The sequence below is a fragment of the Eretmochelys imbricata genome, chromosome 8 (assembly GCF_965152235.1).
Source record: "Eretmochelys imbricata isolate rEreImb1 chromosome 8, rEreImb1.hap1, whole genome shotgun sequence".
Taxonomy (NCBI): domain Eukaryota; kingdom Metazoa; phylum Chordata; order Testudines; family Cheloniidae; genus Eretmochelys; species Eretmochelys imbricata.
In genome coordinates, this window is record NC_135579.1 from 1,696,338 (window position 1) to 1,719,223 (window position 22,886).

Consider the following 22,886-nt stretch of genomic DNA (forward strand, 5'->3'; position numbering starts at 1 on the left):
TCCAAACACAAGCTGTTAACATCACGTGTCAAAACATCCCAAGTAAATCTCCTTAGCGCCGCCGTTCTCCAGCCGGGTCTGGCGCCCGGTGCCTCTCTGCACGTTTCACTGTGAGCGATGGAAGGCTTTGCTCCTTGCATTGTGTGCGCGCGGGGTGCAGGCAGACGTCCGGTGCCTGAGCCGCGGTCTCTGCCCCAAGTGGGCAGACACAGAGCAGCGCCCGCCCCAGGGCCCAGCGGGCGGAGGGAGCTGAAGGCAGCTGCCCAGCAATGGCAGGCTGACCCGAGGGGTGTGGCTGTGGTCGAATCCAAGCAGCTCCCAAGGGCCGAGGCCGGGGATGCTCTGTGGCTAGCTCTGCCAGTGTTACTGATTATGGCTATTATGTTAATTTCATTAGGTGAAGGACTAGGCCCTCCAGCCTGGAGAGCTACTATTATCCCCACCCCCGTCTAATTGCCGCCTTGGGCTTGCTCGCCTTCGCAGCAGTCAGCAGCGATTGTCTCCGGCTGGTGCCAGCGCGCCCCAGGGATGGGCAGCCAAGCGCTAAGGCAGGATGTCTCGGGTGTCTCCTCCGGATCCTGAGGCAAAGGGCCTGGCTGTCTGGGGTCTACCCGTGTGAGGAGCTGGGGTAAGTGCACTCGCTTGGCTCCAAACCTGCCCTTGGGGTTTGGGGGATGCTTCATGCCTGTCGTGGCTGCAGGTCTCAGTGTCTGGCCAGGCTGGGCTGCGATGCTGCCAGGAAAACCTGGGGCTCCCACAGTTCAGTCTCCCCCAAGCTCTGTGCTGCAAACAACAGCGTCCAAACAACCCAACTGAGGCCACTGTGGCCAGGCTGACAGAGCAGGCAGGGGCCTTCCGGAAGAACATGAGAACCGCCAGACTGGGTCAGCCCAATGGCCCACCCAGCCCAGTGTCCTGTCTGCCGCCAGCGGCCAGTGCCGGGTGCTTCAGAGGGAGTGAACAGAACAGAGCAGTTATCGAGTGATCCGTCCCCTGACCTCTGGTCCAAGTTTCTGGCAGTCAGAGGCTTAGGGAAACCTGGAACATGGGGTTGTGTCCCTGCCCATCCTGGCTAACAACCATTGATGGACCTGTCCTCCAGGAACTTACCTAGTTCTTGTTTAAACCCAGTTATACTTTTGGTCTTCACAACATCCCCTGGCAACAAGTTCCACAGGTTGACTGTGTGTTGTGTGAAGAAACACTTCCTTTGGTTTGCTTTAAACCTGCTGCCTCTTAATTTCCTTGGGTGACCCCTGGTTCTTATGTTATGGGAAGTGGTAAATAGCACATCCCTAGTCACTCTCTCCACATCAGCCAAGATTTATGGACCTCTCTCATCTCCCCCTGAGTCATCTCTTTTCCAAGCTGAACAGTCCCAGGCTTATTAATCTCTCCTCATACGGAAGCCATTCCACACCCCTCATCATTTGTGATGCTCTTGTCTGCAGCTTTCCCAATTTGAATGCTATCTTTTTTTAGATGGGGCAATGACGACTACATGCAGTATTCAAGGGGTGGGCATACCATGGATTCACATTGTGGCAGAATGATATTTTCTGTCCTATTATCTATCCCTTTTCTAATGGTTCCTAATACTCTGTTTGCTGTTTTGACTGCAGCTGCAAGTTGAGTGGATGTTTTCAGAGAACTAGCCACAATGACTCCAAGATCTCTTGCTTGAGTGGTAACAGCTAATTCAGACCCATCATTTTATATACATAGTTGGGATGATGTTTTCCAATGTGCATTGCTTTGCATTTATCAACGTTGAATTTCATCTGCCATTTTGTTGCCCAGTCACCCAGTTTTGTGAGATCCCTTGTAGCTCTTCGAAGTCTGCATTGGGATGAACTATCTTGAGTAATTCTGTATCATCTGCAAACTTTGCCACCTCCCTGTTTAGCCCTTTTCCCAGATCATTTATGAATATATTGAACTGCACAGGTCCCAGTACAGATCCTCGGGGGACTCTGCTGTTTACCTCTCTGCATTGTGATAAAGGGGGGATGCCAGCCCCAGCCTTCTCCATCCTCCGGGGGGCAAGTCCCGGGTGATGGGTTAGTGCAGGGGTGGCCAACCTGAGCCTGAGAAAGGAGCCAGAATTTACCAATGTACATTGCTAAAGAGCCCCAGTAATAGGTCAGCAGCCCCCCATCAGCTCCTGCCCCTGCTCCCAGCGCCTCCTACCCACCGGCAGCCCCGCTGATCAGCACCTCCCCTTCCCTCCCCGGACCTCCCGATCAGCTGTTTCATGGCGTGCAGGAGGCTGGGGAGGGAGGAGGAGTGAGGGCACGGCAGGCTCACGGGAGGGCATGGGAAGGGAGGGAGTGGGGGGCAGGGCCTGGGGCAGAGCCAGGGGTTGAGCAGGGAGCACCCCCCTAGCACACTGGAAAGTTGGCGCCTGTAATTCCAGCCCCGGAGTCGGTGCCTCGACAGGGAGCCGCCTGTTAACGTCTGAGGAGCTACGTGTGGCTCCGGAGCCCCAGGCTGGCCACCCCTGGGTTAGTGGGCACAGTGCCGGGAGGTGGCCGGGGCCTACCTGCTCATGGGGAGCACCCCCGCGGGTCGGGTAACTGCTCCATGGGGAGGTGCTGGCAAAGCGAAGGATGTTGAAGGGAGCTGCTTGCCCGGGAGCTCCATGACAATCCTGGAGCCAGGCTGGTGTGCTCCTGGAGCCTGGCTAAGCTTCCCGGTGCAGAATGTCGCCGTGGCTGGAGTGACACGGTTTTAATGAGGAGCTAGTGCTGTCCCCGGCAGACTCCAGTCCAGGAGGCACAGAAATGCAGGTCCCTTTGGATGCAGGGCAGCAGCGGGGAACCCCGACGTCCTGCTCCCACACAGCTTCCTGGGCAGGGTGAGCCTGGCAATGGCTCTCAGGGATGGAGAATGCCAGGAGCAGCTTGTTGGCACAACGTTGCCGAGCCGGTGCTGAGCGCTGGCAGGTTGTGCTCCGCTTGGCCGAATTCACTGAGCTGAGCAGCCCAGGATGCTGGGAACCATCTGCTCTCGAAGAGCCTGCGGGGGCAGCAGGTCGCAGCTCCTGGGCAGAGCAACAAGCCCCACCACGCTGCTTGGCAACGGGGTCCTGGTACATCAGAGCGAGTGCGAATGGGGGACTGTGCTGGGGTGGGGTGGGGGCAGGAGGGAATCCCCCTGGGGACCCACCCTCACAGGCTCTGTCTACCCTGCAGTTAAACACCTGCAGCTGGCTTGGCTTGGGCTGCAGATTTGGGGCCTGTGAAACTCGGCCAGCATGAGCCTCATGGGTCGCGGGTCGCAATACTGCTTGCTCTGGGAGTTAGGGGCAATGACCGAGTCGGGAGAGGCCAGCTGACGTCCATGCACCTGATGGTGTGTGCAGAGTGCTTGGGGCAGGTCTGCAATGGTATTTAGGTGCCTAACGATGCAGCTGGCAGGATTTTCAGAAGTGCCTGGGTGCCTAACTCCCAATGGAAACTCTGCCAGCTCCTCTCCTCTCCCTCCTCTTTCCCCCGCTGGGAGTTGGGCTCCTGGGCATCTAGTGACAGTTTTCAGAAGAGCCTAGCCCCTAGCTGCCATCCCGGGAGTCACGCACCCAGCTTGGGGCATTAGCTGTCCTGCACCGCTAGGCACCTAAACACCTTTAACAGTCTGTCCCTTTGTGCCTACCTGGGTCCAATCACTGCAGGGCACCAGCTGCCAGCTGCAGTCCAAGGGGCTGCTTTTTAAGGCTCCAGCCCTAACAATGGTGATTTGCACCTCATGTAGAGTCGCCCTGTATTGCAGATGGAGAAAGGGAGACCAGAGGTGACTTGCTCAAGGTCATGGGGGAGGTGTTTGCGGAGCCAGGAGCACAGCTCCGGAGTCCCTGGCTGCCTGCCCTCCGTGCAGGCCGATAGCTCACAGCTCTAACGACATCAGTTTCAAGGCGATGGGACTGCATGTCAGCCGATGGGTGCACTGCAGGGCGCGGAGGGCGGCTGTCCCAGAGCCCTGGGCAGCAGTGCCAACGCCCCCTGCCACTTCCCCAGACTGTCAGCTTATGCCAGGAAAGAGCAGGTCGTGCTGATAGAAAGGGCTGCAAAGTTTTCCCTCTCTGGCCAGCCCCTCTGCCCCTGCCTCACAGTCCCAGTCCCTCCAGCTGGGTGTCATGGGGATGCAGTCCCCTTCCCCAGGGCCTCCCTAGGTGGAGCCCTGTGATGAGAGCGCAGGCCTCAGCCACCACCTGCCTCCTCCCGCCTCAGCCCTGTAATCGGCCCTTGGTCCCCCACCCCCAGTCCCGTCCGTGCTGGAGCTGCTCAGGCTGGAGTCTCTCCCTGCCCCCCAGCTCTGCTTTGCTCCCTGTCCTGCTGCCCTACCTTGTGGCCCCTTCGGAAAGGCAGCTCCCCTCTGGATCCGGGTCAGGCCCAGGAACGCTGGGAGCCCTTGGCGCCCCCGGCAGTGCAGACACTGGCCGTACTGATCCGTGCTGGGCCCATTGGGGGGGTGGGGGGGGCTGTCCCAGCTTGCGGGCCGCAGCGCACTCAGGGCAGACATAGGGCAACGTACAAATTCCTTTATTTTATTATTTCGTCGAAGACTAGTTGGAGTGGGATGGTCACCGCATGGCTGGCAAGGGACCCCTGCCTGGGCCGGCCCCTGTCCCAAGAGCACTTCTCAGGTGGGTGTGAGCACCAGGAGATCGGGGGGCAGGGAAAGGTTAGGGCCCTTCTGTGCCCCATGAGTTTCTGCAGAGAAGCTAGTGGCTGAGAGGGGGTTGGTGGATCAGGAGGGGGTGTATTCTGTGGGTTGGGGGGTCACACATCCAGCAACTGAAGGAACCCTCCTCCCTGGTGCTCTAGTGTGCTCCCCGGAGCTCTCCCCGTCTGGGGGGGCCTGTCCCCCTCCTTATGTGGGATGCCAGCCCCCAGGGTGGGTGGGGGGCTGCGCTGGGTTCCGGGGCGCGCTGGGCAGCACTATCAGGGGGCTGGGCAGGGGAGAATGGATCCAGCAGTCTGGTGGGCTAACGTGCAGGACTTTACATTCCCCACATCGAGCAGGTGAGCTTGGCTCAGCCCCAGGGCTGGTGTCGCTGGCAGCAGGTGAGAGCCGCAGCCGCCTTGGGCAGGCACGTGGCTAGCTGGGGGCGCTGGGATGCCCCTGGAGGCTCCGGCGACGCTCTGCCGGCCGGCCGGCCCCAGGGCATGGGCGGGAACACGAGCAAAGCGTGCGCAGGCGTACACCCACCCACAGGCGCACACCCAGCCGTGTACACGCACACGCTCCCTGTCACGCCTACTGTCCCCTTGCTCAGGTGCAAACAGCACATGGTTCGGTGCGCTCATGCGCCAAGACAGCCGTATTTGTACACTCATTTGCACACGCACTCAAAGCCACAAACACGCGAGCCCCCTCTCTCTCTCACACACACGAGATTGGCGCTTCTCTCCTGTCAGTTTCCAGGTGGGGAGGAAAAGCCTGTGACAAGAATCGAGCCCCTTTGAAACGCCCTTGTGGCACAGCCAGGAGAAACCCTGCTGCTGTGTCCTGGGCCTGCAGCCCCTTTGGGGAGCGGGGGGGTCCTCACGTACCCACCCTCGCTGCAGGGACTCGGCCTTGTGAGCTGCTGGCCGGCCCCTCATCTCACCAAGCCGTGAAGTACAGCTGCTCAGGCCAGCAGGACCCCGGGGCAGCCAGATGTGCGGTCGGCTCCAGTCGCCCTCCCCTGCAGAGGGTCGCAGGCCTCTCGGTCTAGTGGTAAAAGTATAAACCAAACGCAGGCCACCCCAGGGGGAGCCCGGGTCTGGCGGATCAGCCCTTTGCCCCATGGTAGAGTTTGTGTTTATTGCAGGTTGCAGACATCAGCCATTCAGCCCTGGGAGCGTCAGACAATGGAAGCAGCTGAAACGACGGGGGGGAGCCCTGGGCAGCGCAGCAGGTGACCCCCACTCTCCCTCCTTGCGGGCACGTGGGAAAATACACAGCAGCGGTGCTGCAGTGCACGGAGCTTCACTGCCCAACAGGTGATGGGCAGGCCCATCACCCGACATGGGGGGGGGTCCTGGAACCACATGGTCACGGCAGCCCCACCCCCTCCCGGTTCACTTTATTTACACAGATGTTACATACATTGTGTGTCCCCCCCCCCCCCCCCGCCTGGCCTCAGGCCCCCAGCCCCATTGTCCCCCCATTCCCCTGCTCTTGTCAGCCCTGGCTGCGGGTGCCAAAGGGCCAGTGCCATCGACCCGCGCAGAGCCCCCCCTCCTAGTCCTGGGCCCCTGCCCCCCCCCGTTGCCCCTCCTGGCACTGGGGTCCCTTGGGCCATGGGGTGACCATCTGGTGCAGTGACTAGCAGACAGGATGAGAGGGTTGGGGTGAGTGTACCCTGTTACACAAACACTAATGCAGAAACACACATGGGCCAACGGTGGCCTGAGACGTGGACGCTGGGGGCCGGGGGGTCCCGCCCGGTTCTGCTCCTTTGCGCAGGCTTGGAGCACGGCGGTGCGGCTCGCTGGCATGCGTTGCATGTATTGCAGTCTAACTGATATGGCTTTAACTATCGGAGAAGGACACAGATGCGAGCGAGACTTTGTGGCTTCTCTCAGACTCAACCCGCAGGCAAAAACAAAACCCCTGGAAAAGAGAAACCCTGGGATGCAATCGGGAACTCCCACCCCAAGCAAAGAAACCCCTTTGGGAAACAGGAGACAAGTCCTGGGCCTCTGAACCCGCCTCAGGGCATGGGGGGGACTGTCTCTGCTGGTGAGAGCTCGGGCGGGCAGCTCTCGGCCGCTTCGCTCTGCCTGGCTCAGCACTGCTGCAGCTGGGCAATGAGCTTGCAGCCCGGGCTAGGCGCAGGAGAGGCTGCCTGTGTCCTTGGGCGGGCTGGTGCTGCCGTGGAGGGAAGAGCCAGGGCAGGTTTGCCCTGGTGATGGGGGGAGCTCCCTGGAGCCATGCAGGGGCAGTTTGGTGCCCAGAGGCGGGAGCCATGAGCCAGAGATACCAGCAGGGGCCGAGCGTGGCAGAAGGACGGGTCCCTCCAGCCAGGGCTCAGTGTATGTCAGTGGGCACGGGTGCCCAGATACCACAGCGATGGGCATAGCAGGAATGTGGGCGAGGGCCAGGGTGTGAAGTGTGCTGAGTGGGACCCCCCTGGAGGCTGCTCAGCCTTGCCACGGGCTGCCCGCAGCCAGCTCAGGGCAGCGCTGGGGAGACAGGTGCTGGCAGCCTTGCCATAATGGGAATCGTTGGGTAGGGGACACCCGGAGGGCTAAGTGCTGCGTCCGCCCTCTGGGCTCCAGCCTTGCAACATGCCAGGATCATCCCCAGACCCAAGACCCCCCACACACACTCCTTGTGCAGTGGGGCTGGGAGCGGAGGTGGGAACCCCCAGTTCCTTGGGCCCAACTCTGGCCCTTGTTTTTTTATAAATCTCCTCCCCAACCATTTGCCCTAATGGGCAGGGTCTTGAATATGGCAAAGGGTGCTCGGCTTGATCCCCCCAAGGGCCGAGCTCGGCCAGGGACGCCCATACGGGCTCGGCTTGGCTGGAGACATGCGGGGGATGTGACTCCCGGGGCACAGGCATGGCTGGGGTCGCGCCTGGGCCTGCGGAGGGGTCGGGGGCAGAGGCAGAGTGGTGAGGAAGGCTTCATCTTTCCTTCCGGCCCCCCCAGTCCCACCAGTTGCCCTGCTGCCCCGGGGCAGGGTTATCTGGGGAGTCCACGTGTCCCCCTGTGTACCGCAGCCCCTGCTCCAGGGCTCTCCCCGGTGCTTGCTGCGGCAGGCGAGGGGCAGCGTGTGGCTGCCCAGCACCAGGGGAGGGGCTGGACCCAACAGCCCCTTCCTGAAGCCCAAACAAAATGCAACAGAAATGGGCACAGCAGCTGGGGGGGGCGGGGGGCAGAGCTGTGGGGCGGCGCCGCTGGGAGCCAGCCCTGTAGCCCACCATGTCCCCTCTGCGCCAGCCCCCAGGATGGCCCCTGGAACCTGGCCCGGCAGGACATCTACAGCCGCCAGCTGGAGAGCTGGAACGGGCCAGGGTTGCTTTGCTCCATGGGCTGAGACCAGGCAGGGCCGGGGCTGTGGGGGGCACAGCCCCCAGCCTGCGGGTGCTCTCCTGATGCCAGCAGATCCCTAACCCCTGGCAGTAGGCAGGCAGTGTGGGACTGAGGAATGTCTGAAGTTAGTGAAGGGCAGGGAGGGGGCATGGAGAGCGGGCAGAGCCGTGCCTTTCCCTACCGTCTGCCCCACCCTCCGCCCGACATGAGGTTACTGCAGTGAATTTGGTCCCAGTTCGCCCCCCACACCCGGGGGGATTTGCCAAGCAACCGGCTGGCACTTTGGCACAACAGAACTCCGACTCTGTATGGCTGAGGGGTGAGGGAGGAAGGGGGAGCCCTGGGCTCCTGGCAGTGCCCAGCCTGGGGCTCCGGCTGCCCGGAGCTCAGCAGGCGGGGGGTGGGTTTTGGTCTGGTTGCCTCGTCCGCCCCACTGGAGCAGCGAGGGGTTCTGGGCACAGGGGACACATCTGGGATCTTCCCTTCGAAACTGAGTTGGAACAAAAACCAAATGAAATAAAAGAAATGAAAATCCCCCCCCCCCGGTCCAGTGCGCCCCAGTGTGTGGGGGTGGGCCTGGGCGGGCGGGTGGCGCAGGGCTGTTACTTCTTGAACATGTCCTGGAGGGGCCCGGGCAGGTACTTGAGCACCGTGTCCAGGATGCTCTCCTCCTCCTCCTCCTCCTCGTCCCCGCAGCCCGCCGGGATGGCTTTCTTGGGGCGCGTCAGGCTGCCCTCGCACGGCTGCTCCATCGCCGCCTTCTCCTCTGCCTCCTTCTCCTCTTTCTTCTTCAGGCCGTACTGTGGGGCAGAGACAGACCGGGCCTCTCAGTGCCTGGGGAGCCCCTCTCCTCTGGGGCCAGGTCTGCAGCCCCTGGCCTGCCCCAGCATGTGCAGTGCTGTGAGTGTGCAGACGTGTGCAAATGCGCACACACCTCTCTGCGGGTCTGAACACATGCCAGCCCAGCAGAGAGCAGCCTTCCCGTCCATTGCTGATACCCTCAGCGAGCCCCTCCCTGTGAGCCCGCGGCGGGTAACAGCCAGAGCCTAGCACAGCAAGGGGGGCTGGCACTGCCATGACGCCAGCCTTGGGCATCTGTCTGGCCAGGCCCACGTTCCTTCACCACCCAGCCAACTACCCTGCCTGCCTCTCCGGGGCGGGCTGGGGGATGCGCTTTGGTCTGTCATGTTTCTAATGCCCACCACCCTGGCATCTAGGTGCTGCTGTCTCCATAAGAAAAAAGCCCGTGAGCAGCGGTGCCCAGAGCGTTGCCCGGGCCGTGCAGGCCGCCTGCCAGGCTCCCGGGGCAGGTGTGGGCCGAAGCCCATCACAGCCACTCATCCTTTCCTCATTTTCCTCCCACAGGCGAGAACGGGGCAGATGGCCAGGCCCAGCTTGCAAAGCGACCAGGCTCCCCGTCCCCAGCTGCCCTGGGGCGCCTCCGGCCACGCAAAGGACACGGTGCAGCTCCCCCCACTCCCGCACGGGCTAAAGGAGGAACTGGCTGGCAGAGCCCCGCTGCCTGAAATCGCCTGTTCCCATCTGTCTCGGCTCACAGGATATTGGAGGCAAGAGTCGGGCTTCCCCAGCGTCTGGGCCGAGGCAGCTCCTGGCGCGATGTGGCCATGTTATCTGCTCCTCAGTGGGTTATTAAAGATGGCAGATAGCGAGCGACAATTCCAGGCTGTCATGCGGCTGCTTGCAGCAGGCGGGGGAGATAAGGACCCCCCCCCCCAGCCCACCCCCGTTCCAAGCTAATCCCCTGCTGCGGTGGCAGGAGGGGCGCGTAGCGAGGGTGGGGCAGAGTTTCGGAGCAGTTGCGAAGGGGGAGAATCTCTGGGGCAGCTTTTCCCCAGTCAGGTCTTGCTGCCTCTCACAGTGTCACCAGTGAGAAAGGGGCCAAGCCTCGGCTGTGTCCAAATCCAGGCTCAAAGGCAGCAGCGCCCGGGGCTCCTGCTGCAAGGGCTGGCCAGGCCAGGGAGGGGGCCATAGGCAGGTGGGTTTTGTGTGTGCCAGAGGGGCTCTGTGGGAGCAAGTGTGTAGCTGTGTGCGCAGCAGTGGGTGCGTGAAGGTGCGGGGGGCACTCTGGGGATGCGTACGGAGGGGTGTGTGAGACCCTGGATGTCCCAAGGGGTGTGTGCGCTGGAGCAGGGTCCCCCTCCATGCAGAGGAGGGTAGGGGTGTTACACCAGGGCGGGTAACACGTGCACTGTGCCTGGCCCCAGGGAACCGTCATTAATTTACCAGCATTTCACTGCTGCTCAGGTGCTTTGGGCCGGGGACATGCTCTGCCTGCGGCTCCCATGGGCCCGGGTTTGACGGGCTCTAGGACACCAGAGCCCCAGCTCCGCCCTGCTTCCCGCAGCGAGCTCAGCAAGGGCCTCCCCTGCCATGCAGAGAACAGGCCCAGGGAGGTCAGTGGCTCGCTTCTCCCAGCCCGAGACGGGAACTGTGTCTCCATGGCCCAGTCTGTCCTCCCCCTCTTTGCTCAGGCTGCCACTTAGTGCCAATGGGGATGTGGCTCTTTAGTGATGGGGACCCTGCCCTACTAAGCACCAGGCTAAGACCCACCAAGCTCATTGCATACATGGGCCACCCATGGGAGTAACACTCCCTGCACACCTGGGGCAGGTTGGATCCCACAGCATAGAGGGGAAATGACCCATTTGGCCTCCCCCGCCCGAGTCCCCAGCCTCCTCCCCTTCCTGACTTCCCAGAAGAGGAGCTGTGCAGAGTTCCCCCCTATGCCCGGAGCAAGGCTGGAGAATGTGCGGCTTGTCACCAGCGCAGCTGCCCTGGCTGAAGCCAGCTGAGAAACCATGCAAGAATCCCTAGGCCTGGACATTGGCCATGGCACAGAGACCCCAACCCTAAACCTGGGCAGTGTGCCTGGCACAGGGATCCGTGGCAGCGAGCACAGGACAGGACACTGACTTCCCCTTGGAGCTCAGCACACTGGCGAAGAGACGAGCCGGGATCAGGCAGGCCCCCGGGCAGGGAGTCAGTGATCCAGTGCACAGAACTCTGCACCCCACGGCCTCCCCGACGCCGTGTGTGCAGGACGCACCATCTCCTTCATTGACATGGGACCTGCCGCCCTTCTCGTTACAGGTGGAAGTCGCGGCCCTTGGGATGCAGAGGGCTGGCGGTTGCATGGGAGCTACGCAGTCAGAGAGCGGTCAGATGAAATCCCTGCAGCCACAAGCCCTCCCCTCTGTGCCCATTGAAAAACCCTATTGCTCCCACCACATCCGGCGGGGCAGAGCACCAGGGGCCTGGGGGCCGGTTCTGCCCCACCCCACAGAGCTCAGAGAGCAGTTCCTTTGCCTTTTGCACTTCAAAACTAGCCTGGTCAGTTCCCCTGCCTGGCTCCAGGCTCAGTTCTACTCACTGGTGGAGCCCAGTTGCCCTAAACCACCACCCTCTGCACCACAAGCCTACCGGTCTCAGAGCCCAGGCGGGACGGGGAGACAGAACAGGGCCAGGAGCAGCGTGGGCAGCATGCTCAGCACAGGGCCAGGAGGGGCGAACGAGGCGAGCGGCATTCAGGGGTGTCGTATGGGAGGGTCCCGCAGAACTGCTGCATGTCTGGCTGAGCCGGAGTCACTCGAGCCCCGCCCCATGGGGCTGTCCAGAGTCTGGCACTGGGAGGGGGCAGAGGGGCGCTGAGCCAGCTCCGGGGTGTTTGCAGCGGCGGGAGGGAGCAGCAGCTGCCGGGGTGGCCCGGTGACTGCCCAGAGCAGGGAGTCCCTCTCTACTTGGCCCTGCTATGGCCCCAGCTTGATCACAGCGCCAGCCCCTGAGCCATCTCCGCACAGGGCTCCCCCCACTCCCGCATGGGCCCATCAGGCTGTGGCTGGGCACCGTCTGTGTGACACAGTCACACTCCAGCCCCGCTGCCCCGCCTCACCCACCTTATCCCGGATCTGTTGCCGGACCTTCTCCCTCTCGGCTTCCATCCTGGCGTGCTTGGCCTTCCGCTCCTCTTCCTGCTGGCGAAGGGCTTCTTGACGCTCCTCCTCCTTCTTCTGAGCGTCGGGATCCTTCTCTTCCTCTCCGCCCAGCATCTTCCCCATGTCCTTGGTGGCCCCTGCACAGGACACACCAGGCAGCATGGGAAGGGGAGCAAGGCTGCGGCCGGGGCTCGGGGCTCCCCAAGCAGATGCCCCCCTCCAATAGCTGCCTGGCACCATCCCCTGCCGGCCCCCGCCTGGCCGCAGCCAGGAGGGGCAGAACTGGGAGAGGCAGGAAGGCGACTAGGGAATGAGACGCTGCTGCAGCTCACCAGCGGCCTGGGGCTGCCCTGCCCCTCCTCCAGTGCAGTCATTTACACCAGTGCGAATGAGCGTGTCACAGGCGGGACTGACGCATCTCCCTGTCTGTCCCTCATTCCTGTCTGCCCAGCAGCCGCGCTGTATTTATCCCATAACGCCCCTGGGGGCCAGGCAGGGCTGTACCCCATCTGGCAGCTGGGGCAGGGAGGCCCGGAGAACAGGCTCTACCCAGGGCATCTGGGGCGGGGTCTCCCAGCACTCACGGGGCCTGGCCTGGAGACCAGCAGGAGCCCTGACTCATAGCTGGACTGCCGGGACCCCGTAAACTGGCAGTCGAGGGGCTTGGGGCACAGAGTAACCCTGGAGTGAGTCTGGGAAGTGCCAGCTGCCAGCACCGGGGCCAGGCATTCAGCAGCGCAGGCTGGTGGGCTGGGAACCCAGCTCTCTCCTGTCATTGAGGCGCAGCTGCAGGGCGGCGGGGTGCCAGCGAGGCTCCCAAGACAGCGTCTCGGGGAATCCCCCTCTGCTACGCAGGGGGCAGTGTCCGCACCCGGCGCCTGCTGATTCGTTTTCAAACTGGCTGCAGCATGGCTCTGAACAAAGAGCCCTGCTCCGCGGCAGAGCCAGGCTGCGGGACGGCCGGGGCTCTGTGCCAGGCTGGGTCTGGCCCGTGCCCTTCAGCCGAGGAATTACAGGCGCCTCAATGGAGGGAGGGAGGCTCCGCCAAGAGCAGGAGGGCAGGCAAGCGTGACACGGCGCCTGGAAAGGCCGGGAAGATCCGTGGGAGATTCTGCACAGGCACCTGCCCCTGAGACATCCCAAAGGCCGCAGCCTGCCACACAGACACCCCCTCCCCCGGGAAGCAGTAGCCAGGAGAGAAGACTTGGGGGCGATTGTGGACAGGACGTTCGCTGACTCCCGGGTTGCAATGAGCCCTGGCAGGGCACCCAGCCGGTGCAGCTTGGCGGCTGCATGGGCAGGGGGGGCTGTGTGCAGGCCTCGGCTGGGACCACCCCTTCCTAGCTGGGCTCCCCTTTGAGGAGCTGAACGGGGGACACGATTGCAAAGCAGCCCCCATGTGCAGACACAGCCCGTTTGGCAGGGGGCGGGGAGCCTCAGGGCCTGGCAAAGGCAGTCCAGCCTGGACAAACGGTAAGGAAATGTCCAGGAGGGAACAGTCTTACCCTGGGCAGGGCTAGAGGGGCTCCCTCGGGGTGCGTCCCACAGCCTCGGGGCTGGGCAGGGCCAGCGAGGAGGCAGCCAGACGTGGGTGATGGCAAAGGGACAACGTGGCCAAGCATCAGTGGCAGCTAATGCCAAAGGAACGGGGATGCAGGGAGCCGGGCCGGGGACGGCCAGAGGGGAGGGGGCAGCCAGGCTGTGGCCCAAGGAGCGGCTCCCCTCGCCCCTCCCTGCTCTGATGGGAGGCAGATTGATGTGTTTCGACAGCAGAGACGGCGAGTTTACAGGTTAGCAATGGGAGCAGCGAGCAAACAGGCGACCCACGGCTCAGCTCAAGTGCCTTCTCCCGGGAGGGGCCGCGGCAGGTCTGGCCCGGTGCTGGGCAGAGACGTGAGCCACAGAGCTGTGCAAGTCACTCAGCATGGAACCCCGGAGCCGCAGGTCACGAGTGGAGACCCCCCAGATGGGGAGAGACCCTCCACACCTCTCTGGATGGGAACCTGGACCCACCCGGGCGCTTCTGGTTGGGCGCCCAGGTGCACTGCCAGACCCTCCCTGCAAAGCCCACGGAGCTGGTGGTGAAGTTTTGTCCCCCACGAATGCAAAGGCAAGAACCTGAGCAGACCAGTCGTGAGCTAGCGAGACGCCGAGGCAGACGGGTCCCCGGACGCGCAGCCAGATCCCTGTCCTGGGCCCAGCACGGCCTCAGAGCGAGCAGGCCCCCTGGGGCCTTTCCTGCCACCTTCTGTGCCAGGGCCAGGCTGAGGGGCTCCCCCTTCCACAGTGGAGCTGCCCAGCCGCTGCAGATGCCAGGCTCCCCTGGCACCCAGCCAGTGAGGACCAGCACAGAGACCGCTGGGGGGCTACTGCCCGCAGTGCTGGGCAAGGGGGCAAGGCTGTGCTGCAGACCCACAGTGTGGCATGAGGCGTACCTGGGAGAGGGCAGGCCCAGGGCCCAGCGGGAGGTGGGGCAGCCGGTGCCCGTGCCGGGGAGTGCCCGGGGGCACCAGGCTGGAAGCAGCAGCAGAAGGCTGGGGTGTGACCATGTCTCGCGAGGCCCCATCAGGCTAGGCAGCCCTGGCAACATGCCACCCACTGCTGATACAGAGCTGCCCTGCCCCCCCCCCCCGCCCCACACACATACAGCATCAGGCCTGGGGCTGGGGAGCAGACATTGCGGAGCTGGGGTGCCCCCTGCAGAGAGGGCGAGCCCTCAGAGCACCCTGAGCACCCAGCCTGGTGCCCAGCGATCCCTGGTGCAGTGTGCTGGTCCTTGCCTAGCAGCCTCCCCATGCAGGGACCAGCTCTCCCAGCTGGAGCTGCTCCGGGCTGGCCCCTCGGCCAGGCCAGTGAGGCCAGTGCTGCAGCCTAGAGCCAGGAGGGCAGCGCGTGGCAGCGGCCTGGGGGCTGGGCTGGGGCTGAGCTCGCTGTGGGGAGAACGGCAGAGATGCCATGGAGGAAGGTGCTGGGTTCCGGGTGTTCCAGTTCTGCCTGTCCTAGGGAGCTGGGTCTCTGGACTGCCGGCAGGGGGCTTTCCCCGTGGGGCAGGGCAGCAGCGTGGCCGTCTCCTCTCAGACACCCGCGGCCCACCGTCATGTCCTGTGGCTCCGCTCTGCCCCTCGGCCGACGCTCTGGGCCATGCTTGCAGCCCCAGCCCCACTGGCTGCTCTCTCTGCTGTGTCCTGCCCCTCCCCGGCCTCCCCTGTCACTGCACTCTCCTTCGGTGCCAGGTGCCCTGCTGTTCCCCCGGAGAATCCAGGGGGGTTGGTTTATTCTTACATAGCTGCTGGGCTGTCCCCGTGTCGCTGACCATGCCAGGCCCCTGGGCTCTGCAAACCACTCAGTTTAGTGTCTCTTGTGACTCCACGGGGAAGGGAGCTGCCTCCCCAGGGCCCTTCACATCACTGTAAAGCTACAATGACCTCAACCAGACAGTGATTCCCGATCAGCCAGGGGCTGCTCAGGGGAGGGCAGCCCAGTGGGACTGAGGTCAAGTCTCAGCTCTGCCACAAGCACCCTGAGCTGCCGTGGGCAAGTCTGTTCAATGGGAATCAAAGCCCTGGCCTGTCTTTCCAGGGGGGTGGGAGGGTAAATCCATTACAGACTGGGAGGGGCTCAGATACAAGAGTCACGGGGGCCAGGCAAGTCCCTTCACTAGGACCCCAACACAAACCAACTCCACTAGCCAGGGTGACAAGGGAAAACAAGCCAGTCAGCGAGGCTGGTGGCCCAGGGAACCCTTGTGGCTAACGGCCTCACCTGGCAGCAGGAAAATCAAAACCCCACTGGGTGTTCCCCTCAGTGTGTGATGCCAGAGCTCTGAGTATGAAACAGTTCAGGGATTAAAACAGCTGCCACCTCTGTCCTGCTACAGATGTTCTCAGCCTGTCGTTATCTAGCCCTTCCGTGTGGCTAGCACCCACCCCCGTCCGCCTGCCTGGGCCTCGCCGGTGAGTTATACCGGGGACTTCCCAGGGTCTCAAAGCTGCGGGCTCCATTCCCAGCAGAGTCGAGCTGCCGGACCCCCAGGGTGAGTGAGCGGGGCTATTGCTGAAGCGGGGGCGGGCTGGGGTGGAGGGTTTGTCAGCTCTCCAGGTATTCCAGGCACTTCCTGGCCCGCCAGCCTGATGCCAGGGGTACAGGATCCTGCTTCTTCTGGCTCTTTCACGGGACGGGACGCGAGGGAATAGCAGCACCGCCATTAGAGAGAGACTGGGGAGCTGGTGCATGGGACCACAGCTGGGCTCGGCTCCCCTGGGAGAACTCCCTACACCTGGCTCCTGGCACCCAGGTGGAACGTAGACAGAGAGAAACAATCCACATGGGTCTCCCCCTTTAGCAGCAGCCTTTGAGACAGTCCTAGGCCAAGCTCTCCTCAGTGTGGGACCCTTTCTCAGACACCCAGCCAGGAGGGCGTGGGGCAGGCAGGCGGACACGATCCAAATATGAAGAACAGACTTACCCCCTAACGCTTGTTTCATTACAAAGTCCATGCTGCCGGGCCGGATCAGTGCGCTCTAGACCACAGCAGAATTCTCATCCAGTGCTGTGGGCCGGACTCCTAGGATCAGGTGCCACCTGGCCGGGAAGGAGAAACACAGTGAGATGGGCTGAGAGCCAGTGCAGAGGCCTTTGTGACGAAGTGGGACTGTTCTTAATGTTTCCTCTGAATAGTGTGGGGGTGCCTCAGTTTATCCTATGCAGTTCTTAAGTATCTAGGTGGTGGGGTAAGGGTGTATGATCATTGCAGAGCCCTAGAGGGCAGGTGTGTGCAGGGGTCTGGACACAGAGAATGGCCGACACCCTGTTTCCTGGAAACTGATGGCCTAGGCCCTTCCCCCCTGCAAGGTGAGAGCTAAAGGGGTTGGAGAACAACGGAATCCGGTGACCTCCTGGCCCAGGAAAGGGACAAAGCCCAGAGGAGGAGGGGCTGGAGGGAGTTTCAGTTTGGGACTGGCTGGGACATGGAGTGAAGGGCAGACGTGGTTGTCTGGCTCACTGCCCCCCAAAATGGACCCGGCTGAGGGGTCCTGTTCTCTGTACCTACAAGCTCTGTGTTAGACCATGTTCCTGTCGTCTAATAAACCTTCTGTTTTACTGGCTGGCTGAGAGTCACGTCTGACTGCGGAGTTGGGGTGCAGGACCCTCTGGCTTCCCCAGGATCCCCACCTGGGCGGACTCGCTGGGGGAAGCGCAGGGAGGGGCAGAGGATGCTGAATGCTCCGAGGTCAGACCCAGGAAGGTGGAAGCCAGGTGAGCTGTGTGTCCTGCAGACAGGCTGCTCCCAGAGAGGAGACTTCCCCAGAGTCCTGCCTGGCTTCATGGGGAGCAGTTCCAGAGCATCGCCCGGGGACCCCCTGACAGCCAGTACTCCAGAGCCTGGGGCAAGGAGTGTTGGGGTAACCTTGCTCTTGTGATTAGCCCTAGTCTTTGCTGGCGCAGTCAGGCCCGAAGGGAACCATGTCACACTCACCAGAGGCAGTGATAGGGCGGGGGAAAGGAATTGCTATTGAGATGCAAATCATGGGCCAGATTCTGCTCTCACTTGCAATGGTGTAAATCAGGATTAACTCCACTGACATCACTTTCAGGCCCCAATCTCCCTGCACAATCCCCACGGAAGCCTATGGCGCATACGATGACGGGGTGAGCTTGTCTCCGGGGCCAAAGGGAGGTGACTGTAGGGATGAAGTGCAGCAGGCCACGTGGGACTGCGCGGGACACTCCAGTTTGACCCAGATGGATACAGGCCAACACATGCAGAATCCCTGGCATCCAGAACCGAAAGTGGGTGCCCAGGGCTGTGTTCCTGGCCCCCGCTCACCAGCTGCCTTCGCAGGATTAGTCATGGATCCACTCAGGGAAATAATTAGACTGATAAATACAAGCCGGCTCTTTCTCTCTCATGCACCTCCCGCACACCTAGTCTACCTCTCACATGCTCACCCCACGCTCAGTGTGCAATTGTGCACACACACACACACTTTACACCACAGCAGCTTCAGACAGACTTACAACCATCCTGCTTCCCACTTGCTGGAAGGATCCAGGGCTCCTGTCTGCCAACTGCTGGCCAGACAGCCAGAGGGGACAAAGCCAGCTGGCAGCTCGCCCCAGCCTGGCTGGAATAGCCGCATGACACACCGTGGCCACCACCCAGCCCCCCCCATACAATGGAGCCCTGGATGGAACTAAGCTCTTTTCAGTTGGCAGCTGTACAGAGACGTATGGCTGTTTTTCTGCCTCAGGGACCCACGTGGGGTCCGGGATGGATACTGGAGTGACCCTGTGTTTGGCTGCTGTGGGTTCATGGTACAATGAGCTGACCGGACTGTGTGGGCACCTCTGCTAACTGGCGGGGGAGCAGATCTGCTCTGGTGCTGCTAAAGAGATTTGCTAGATGCCAGGAAAGAAGCTACAAGCCCAGCTACCACTTAGCAAAGCTGCAGCTTTCAGCCCGGAGGTTTCCTGCTTCACACCTGTCTGCCTCGTTACTTACATGGCCCCATTATCACAGTGAGCTGCTGGTGCCCCTGCGAGGTAAGGCAGTGCTGTTAGGGTCCTTTTATGGGTGAGGAGCTGAGGCACTAAGTGCCTTGCCCCAAGTCAGTTGGGGAGTCTGTGGCAGGGCAGGTTATTGAGCCCAGGTCTCCTGGGTCCTAGGCCAGTGTCCTGACCACTAGGCCATCCTGCCCCTCAAACCCCAGCTGGGGACAGATTCCCCTCAAACAGCTGAAAGGTGGCTTCCCCTCTCCTTACGCTGTTTCCATTGGAGCATCCTCACTTCCTGTCAATCCCCTGTCCTCTTCTTGTAGTAACCTGACATTGCTCTTTGCATCAGGACTACCTGGGGTACCTTGCTGTAGCGCCTAGGAGCCTAGTCATGGCCTAGGACCCCATCGTGCTAGGTGCTGTACAAGCACAGAGTCCCTGCTCTATCTGAACCAAAACTCCACCTGTGCAAACAAAGGCCCAAGGACATTGATAAACCTCCGACGCCTCCCTACTGCAGAAGTCGTGCAGAATATTCCCGACAGTCTGCAACTACTGGATGGGTGCAAACCCCACGGAGGGTGTGGCTAGGAGTCACAGGCCCAGAGTGAGAATGGGAACTCTGAGCACTGCTTTAGGCTGCTGCACCGTCTCCCCAGGGCATGGGTGCAAGTCCCATCGCTTGGGACATTTAACCCTAGGCTGACTGAAGCACCAGCTGCACTGTCCCTGGGAGACAGTTCTTGAGGCTCTGCTTCTGCACACCAGGTTGCAGCCTATTCGAGTGGCTGCATTTCCAGATGGGGCTTTACAACAGTGAAAGGCACAAGCTTGACTGGAGGCCCTTCCAGAGATTGCTCATTGCACCCCGCCTACTTTCTGGAGCGACGCCCTCTGGGAGCACCTCGTTCTCGGCTGTGGGGTTAAGTGACTGGAAACAAGCAGGGATTTGATCCTTCGCGGGCCAGCGGAATGTGCCCAGAACCATTTGACGTGAGGGCAGGCAGCACGGCCGTGATGCCAATGACTCATGCACGACCGATCTAACATGCAGATCAGCGCCTTCCTTTCCCTTTCAGAAGGGTTCCGTGTTCCTAACTCCTCTTTGCATATCTCCAGAACCATGCAGGAGACCCCTGGAAGAGCTCCAGCCCATTCCATCCAGTGATGATGGGCAGTTCCTAGACTTAAGGTTGCCTGACGTGTCCCATCATAAGACCCAGTATTCAGCTGCTTGTAAATTTGACAAAGTTTAACCATTTGGGACTTTTCTGAATGTTTCAGCAAAAATGATTCAGCCACTTCTCACAAGGAGATTGGGGGTAGCACCCTGGTGTCAGGAACGTGCCTTTTGTCTTCCCCAGGGAAATCTGCCCAAGTTTGGAACTGCTGGAGACAGCTGTTCACACGAGCTCGGTAAAACCTTTTTAGGGTTCAGCAGCCAACTTCTCTGCAGAGTCCGTCTGCGCTGAGCATGCTGCATCCCCTCGCAGCGTCTACATGCCAACAGGACTGCCCGCGCTCTGTCCCCACGGAGCAACTGCTCATGCTCCCTCCCAGGGCTGAACAGCTGCCAGGGAACTCTGCTGGCTGCCTGGACGGGATGGAGCCCGGCATGCCCTGGCCAGACAATGGGCCAAATTCAGCCCTCACGTAAATGGAGACCACTCCTCTCAGAGTCCGTGGCGAGCGCCCCTGCTTATGCCCAGCTCCTTATTTGCCCCAGTGTATGAATTGATGCCCCCTCATCCCTCCCGCTCTGCAGCAGGAGACAGCCGGCAGAGGAGACTGCCCCCAGCTGGGTTCTCAGAAGGCTGTTTCCATCGTAATGTGGAAGCCAGCTCAGCATTTTCCATTTCCTCGTGCCCCCTGTGAGCCCCTGGATACAGAGGCCAAGTCTACACGATAGCCTTTGCCAGCTTAGCCGTGTCAGCCAGGGGTGTGTGATGAGGTGTGATCCCTGCTGGCAAAAGCTCCTTGTGTAGACACAGCTATAGCTGCAAAATGGCATTTTTGCCACTACAGAGTATTTTGCTTGAGGGGCTGATACAAGCCCTGCTCGCACAAACCATGGAATCAGCTGCATCCAGGCTGGAGTGCTTTGCTGGTGTAACGTGCCTGGATAGCTAACCCGGCAGAGTGCTCCGAGTATCGTCCTGGCCAGCACATGTGGAGAACAGAGGGACTCCCTTCGGTCCCAAGCCCTATGCCTACGCTTGCTCGTTGAACTGGAGGGCCAGCTCGGAGGTAAACACTAGAGGGCAGCACGGCCCCATTAGCCCTGCTGCTCTGGGGTAGGGGTTATTGCAGTTCCACCCAATTTCTATTCTACACGGGAACGTCTGAAGCTGGAATGAAGCCTGCCGCTTTGGGGAGTGTCCATGGAGGTTTGTCTCGAGCGGTGCTTCCAGCAGCCGAGGGAACGGGTGTTACGGTTGCAGTCACACATTTGCACTCTTACCATGGCCTGGCCTGGGCCCTGGGGCCTGGCCGCTGGAAGGTTTGGGGAACGCCTGGGGTCTACACACACCGATTCCCTGCTTAGTCCTGCTGGCCTTGCAGCCGATTTAATAATTGATTAAAGCAGAAACAGTTCGATCCGTCCCCACCCTCCGACAGCAGGATCTCCCAGCCGGCCCTGCTTCTGGGAGCGAGTGGAGCAGGTGGGGATTGGTACCCAGAGGGTCGTGCGAATGAAATGGATTCAGACGGTGAGCCACCTCAGCATGGCTTAGACCGGTCAATTACAAACGGCTCAGTTACAAACGGCTCACATCTCTAGTGGAGACGCAGCCTGGGTTTATATTAGAGCTTGCTTCCCAAGCCAGGCACCTGCCGGCAGAGCACGGCTGCCTTAGATCCCCTGCACCTGTATCATCATTCACTAGCGTCAGGCCTGGCCTGTCGCTGCTGGAGGGCAGGGGGAGACCCCGTCAACCACATTGCTTCAAACACAAACACAGGTCAGCCACTACAGACCGCAGCAAGCCCCGTGTCGAGGGGATGAGGGTTCTCCTGCTGCTCCCGGGAAAGCAGGCAGCCTCCCCACTCAATTGGTTTTAGCCCTGCCTCATATGAATTAGCCACTGTAAGTTCTTGATAATTAAGTTCATTTTTGCAAGGCAGAGAACGCTTCTCGGTCGAGGTCGTGGCAGCTAATGGCTCGTTAGCAGGATTCAGGCAGGCTCTCAACTCAGCACTTAGCACCAGCCTGTCCCTCCCCACCGGGCCGGGCCGGGCTGCTGACGGAGCATTTGTAGTCAATTTGCATCCTCCCCTCCCCTTTGATTTAATGCTTTGATACAGCATCATCATCAGGAAGACGATTCCTTTTGCGAGCGCTGCGGCTAATACCTGGGAGAGTGGCTCTCCCCCCTCACATCTCATGCCACCCCCCCCAGGCGAACCCGGCCTTCTGGGTGTGGAATCGGGGAGCAGAAAATTAACTAGCATAATTTGGGGGTGGGATGGGGCACCTGGGAGGGCTGTTCTCCGTAAAGCCCACACATGGGGGGACGGGGACAGGACGCCAGCTCCCTGGGGGAAGCAGGAGGTTCTGAACGAACGAGGTTTGGACAAGTGAGGCTGTTGGCAAGTCGCCACAGAGTCACAAGGAAGAGAAATCTTAGCAATAATCATAAATAACAGAATCACAGCTGCTAGAGAGGGGAAAGACCTATGACATCACCCAGGCAGTCTCCCTGCCAATGCAGGATTGATTTGGGCTGGCCATTTCCTGGAATAGGGTCCAATCTAGGTGTAAAACCCCCAGGCAATCGGACATCTGCCACGGCCCCCAGGAAACGATTCTGTTGCCTAACCCAGCGCTGCCAGTCACCGTGCCAGCAGCACCCGTGCTGGGGAGAATGGGACGGTGGCGTATTTATACAGTGCTGTGAACTCAGCCAGCCCTGCCCCTGCCCCCCTGTCAGCACTGCGCCATGTGGGGGGCCGGGCAGGGAAGAGGTTTCAGACAAACACGGATTTTTGCACACAAGCTGCAGCTCCTCGCCGATTGCAAGGCCAGAAGGGATCCCTGTGATTGTCTAGTCTGACCTCCTGCGTAACACAGGGCAAAGACCTGCCGCAGGCTAATTCCTAGAGCAGAGCAGTTAGAAAAACCTCCCCTCTGGATTTAACGATGTTAAGTGATGGAGGATCCACCAGGACCCTGGGGAAGTTCTTCCACTGATTCATCACCCTCACAGTTAAAAAGTTACACCTTATTTCCGGTCTGGTGCATGCAACCCCTAGTCTGGGATCAGAGCCAGCCCAGAACAATCCCAGCAAGCACACCCATCCACTCAGCCTGGACTGTGTCCCCGACCTTTCCCGAACCCTGAGGGCTCTGCCCGCTCCCTGGGCTCACAGAGTCACCTTGTGCCTGGACCGGCTGTTGCAGGACCTTGGGGCT

The 22,886-nt window shown here is 61.1% G+C and overlaps 1 protein-coding gene across 1 annotated transcript; it reads right to left on the reverse strand.

Annotated features, from left to right (window-relative positions):
- Positions 1–8,626: 8,626 nt before the first annotated feature.
- Positions 8,627–16,473, reverse strand: CPLX2 (complexin 2). The gene is made up of 3 exons (XM_077825083.1): positions 16,443–16,473; positions 11,939–12,114; positions 8,627–8,824 (listed from the first exon to the last, which is right to left on the reverse strand). Exons 1-3 carry the CDS (start codon positions 16,471–16,473, stop codon positions 8,627–8,629), a joined length of 405 nt encoding a protein of 134 aa, XP_077681209.1.
- Positions 16,474–22,886: the final 6,413 nt, after the last annotated feature.

What these genes read in the sequence shown, in the direction of transcription:
- CPLX2 (XM_077825083.1), bottom strand. Translation starts at nt 16,473, where the DNA reads ATGGACTTTGTAATGAAACAAGCGTTAGGGG. An exon ending in AATGAAACAAGCGTTAGGGG is followed by an intron (nt 12,115 to 16,442) that starts GTAAGTCTGTTC and finishes TGTCCTGTGCAG; the next exon opens with GGGCCACCAAGGACATGGGG. An exon ending in GGCAACAGATCCGGGATAAG is followed by an intron (nt 8,825 to 11,938) that starts GTGGGTGAGGCG and finishes TCTGCCCCACAG; the next exon opens with TACGGCCTGAAGAAGAAAGA.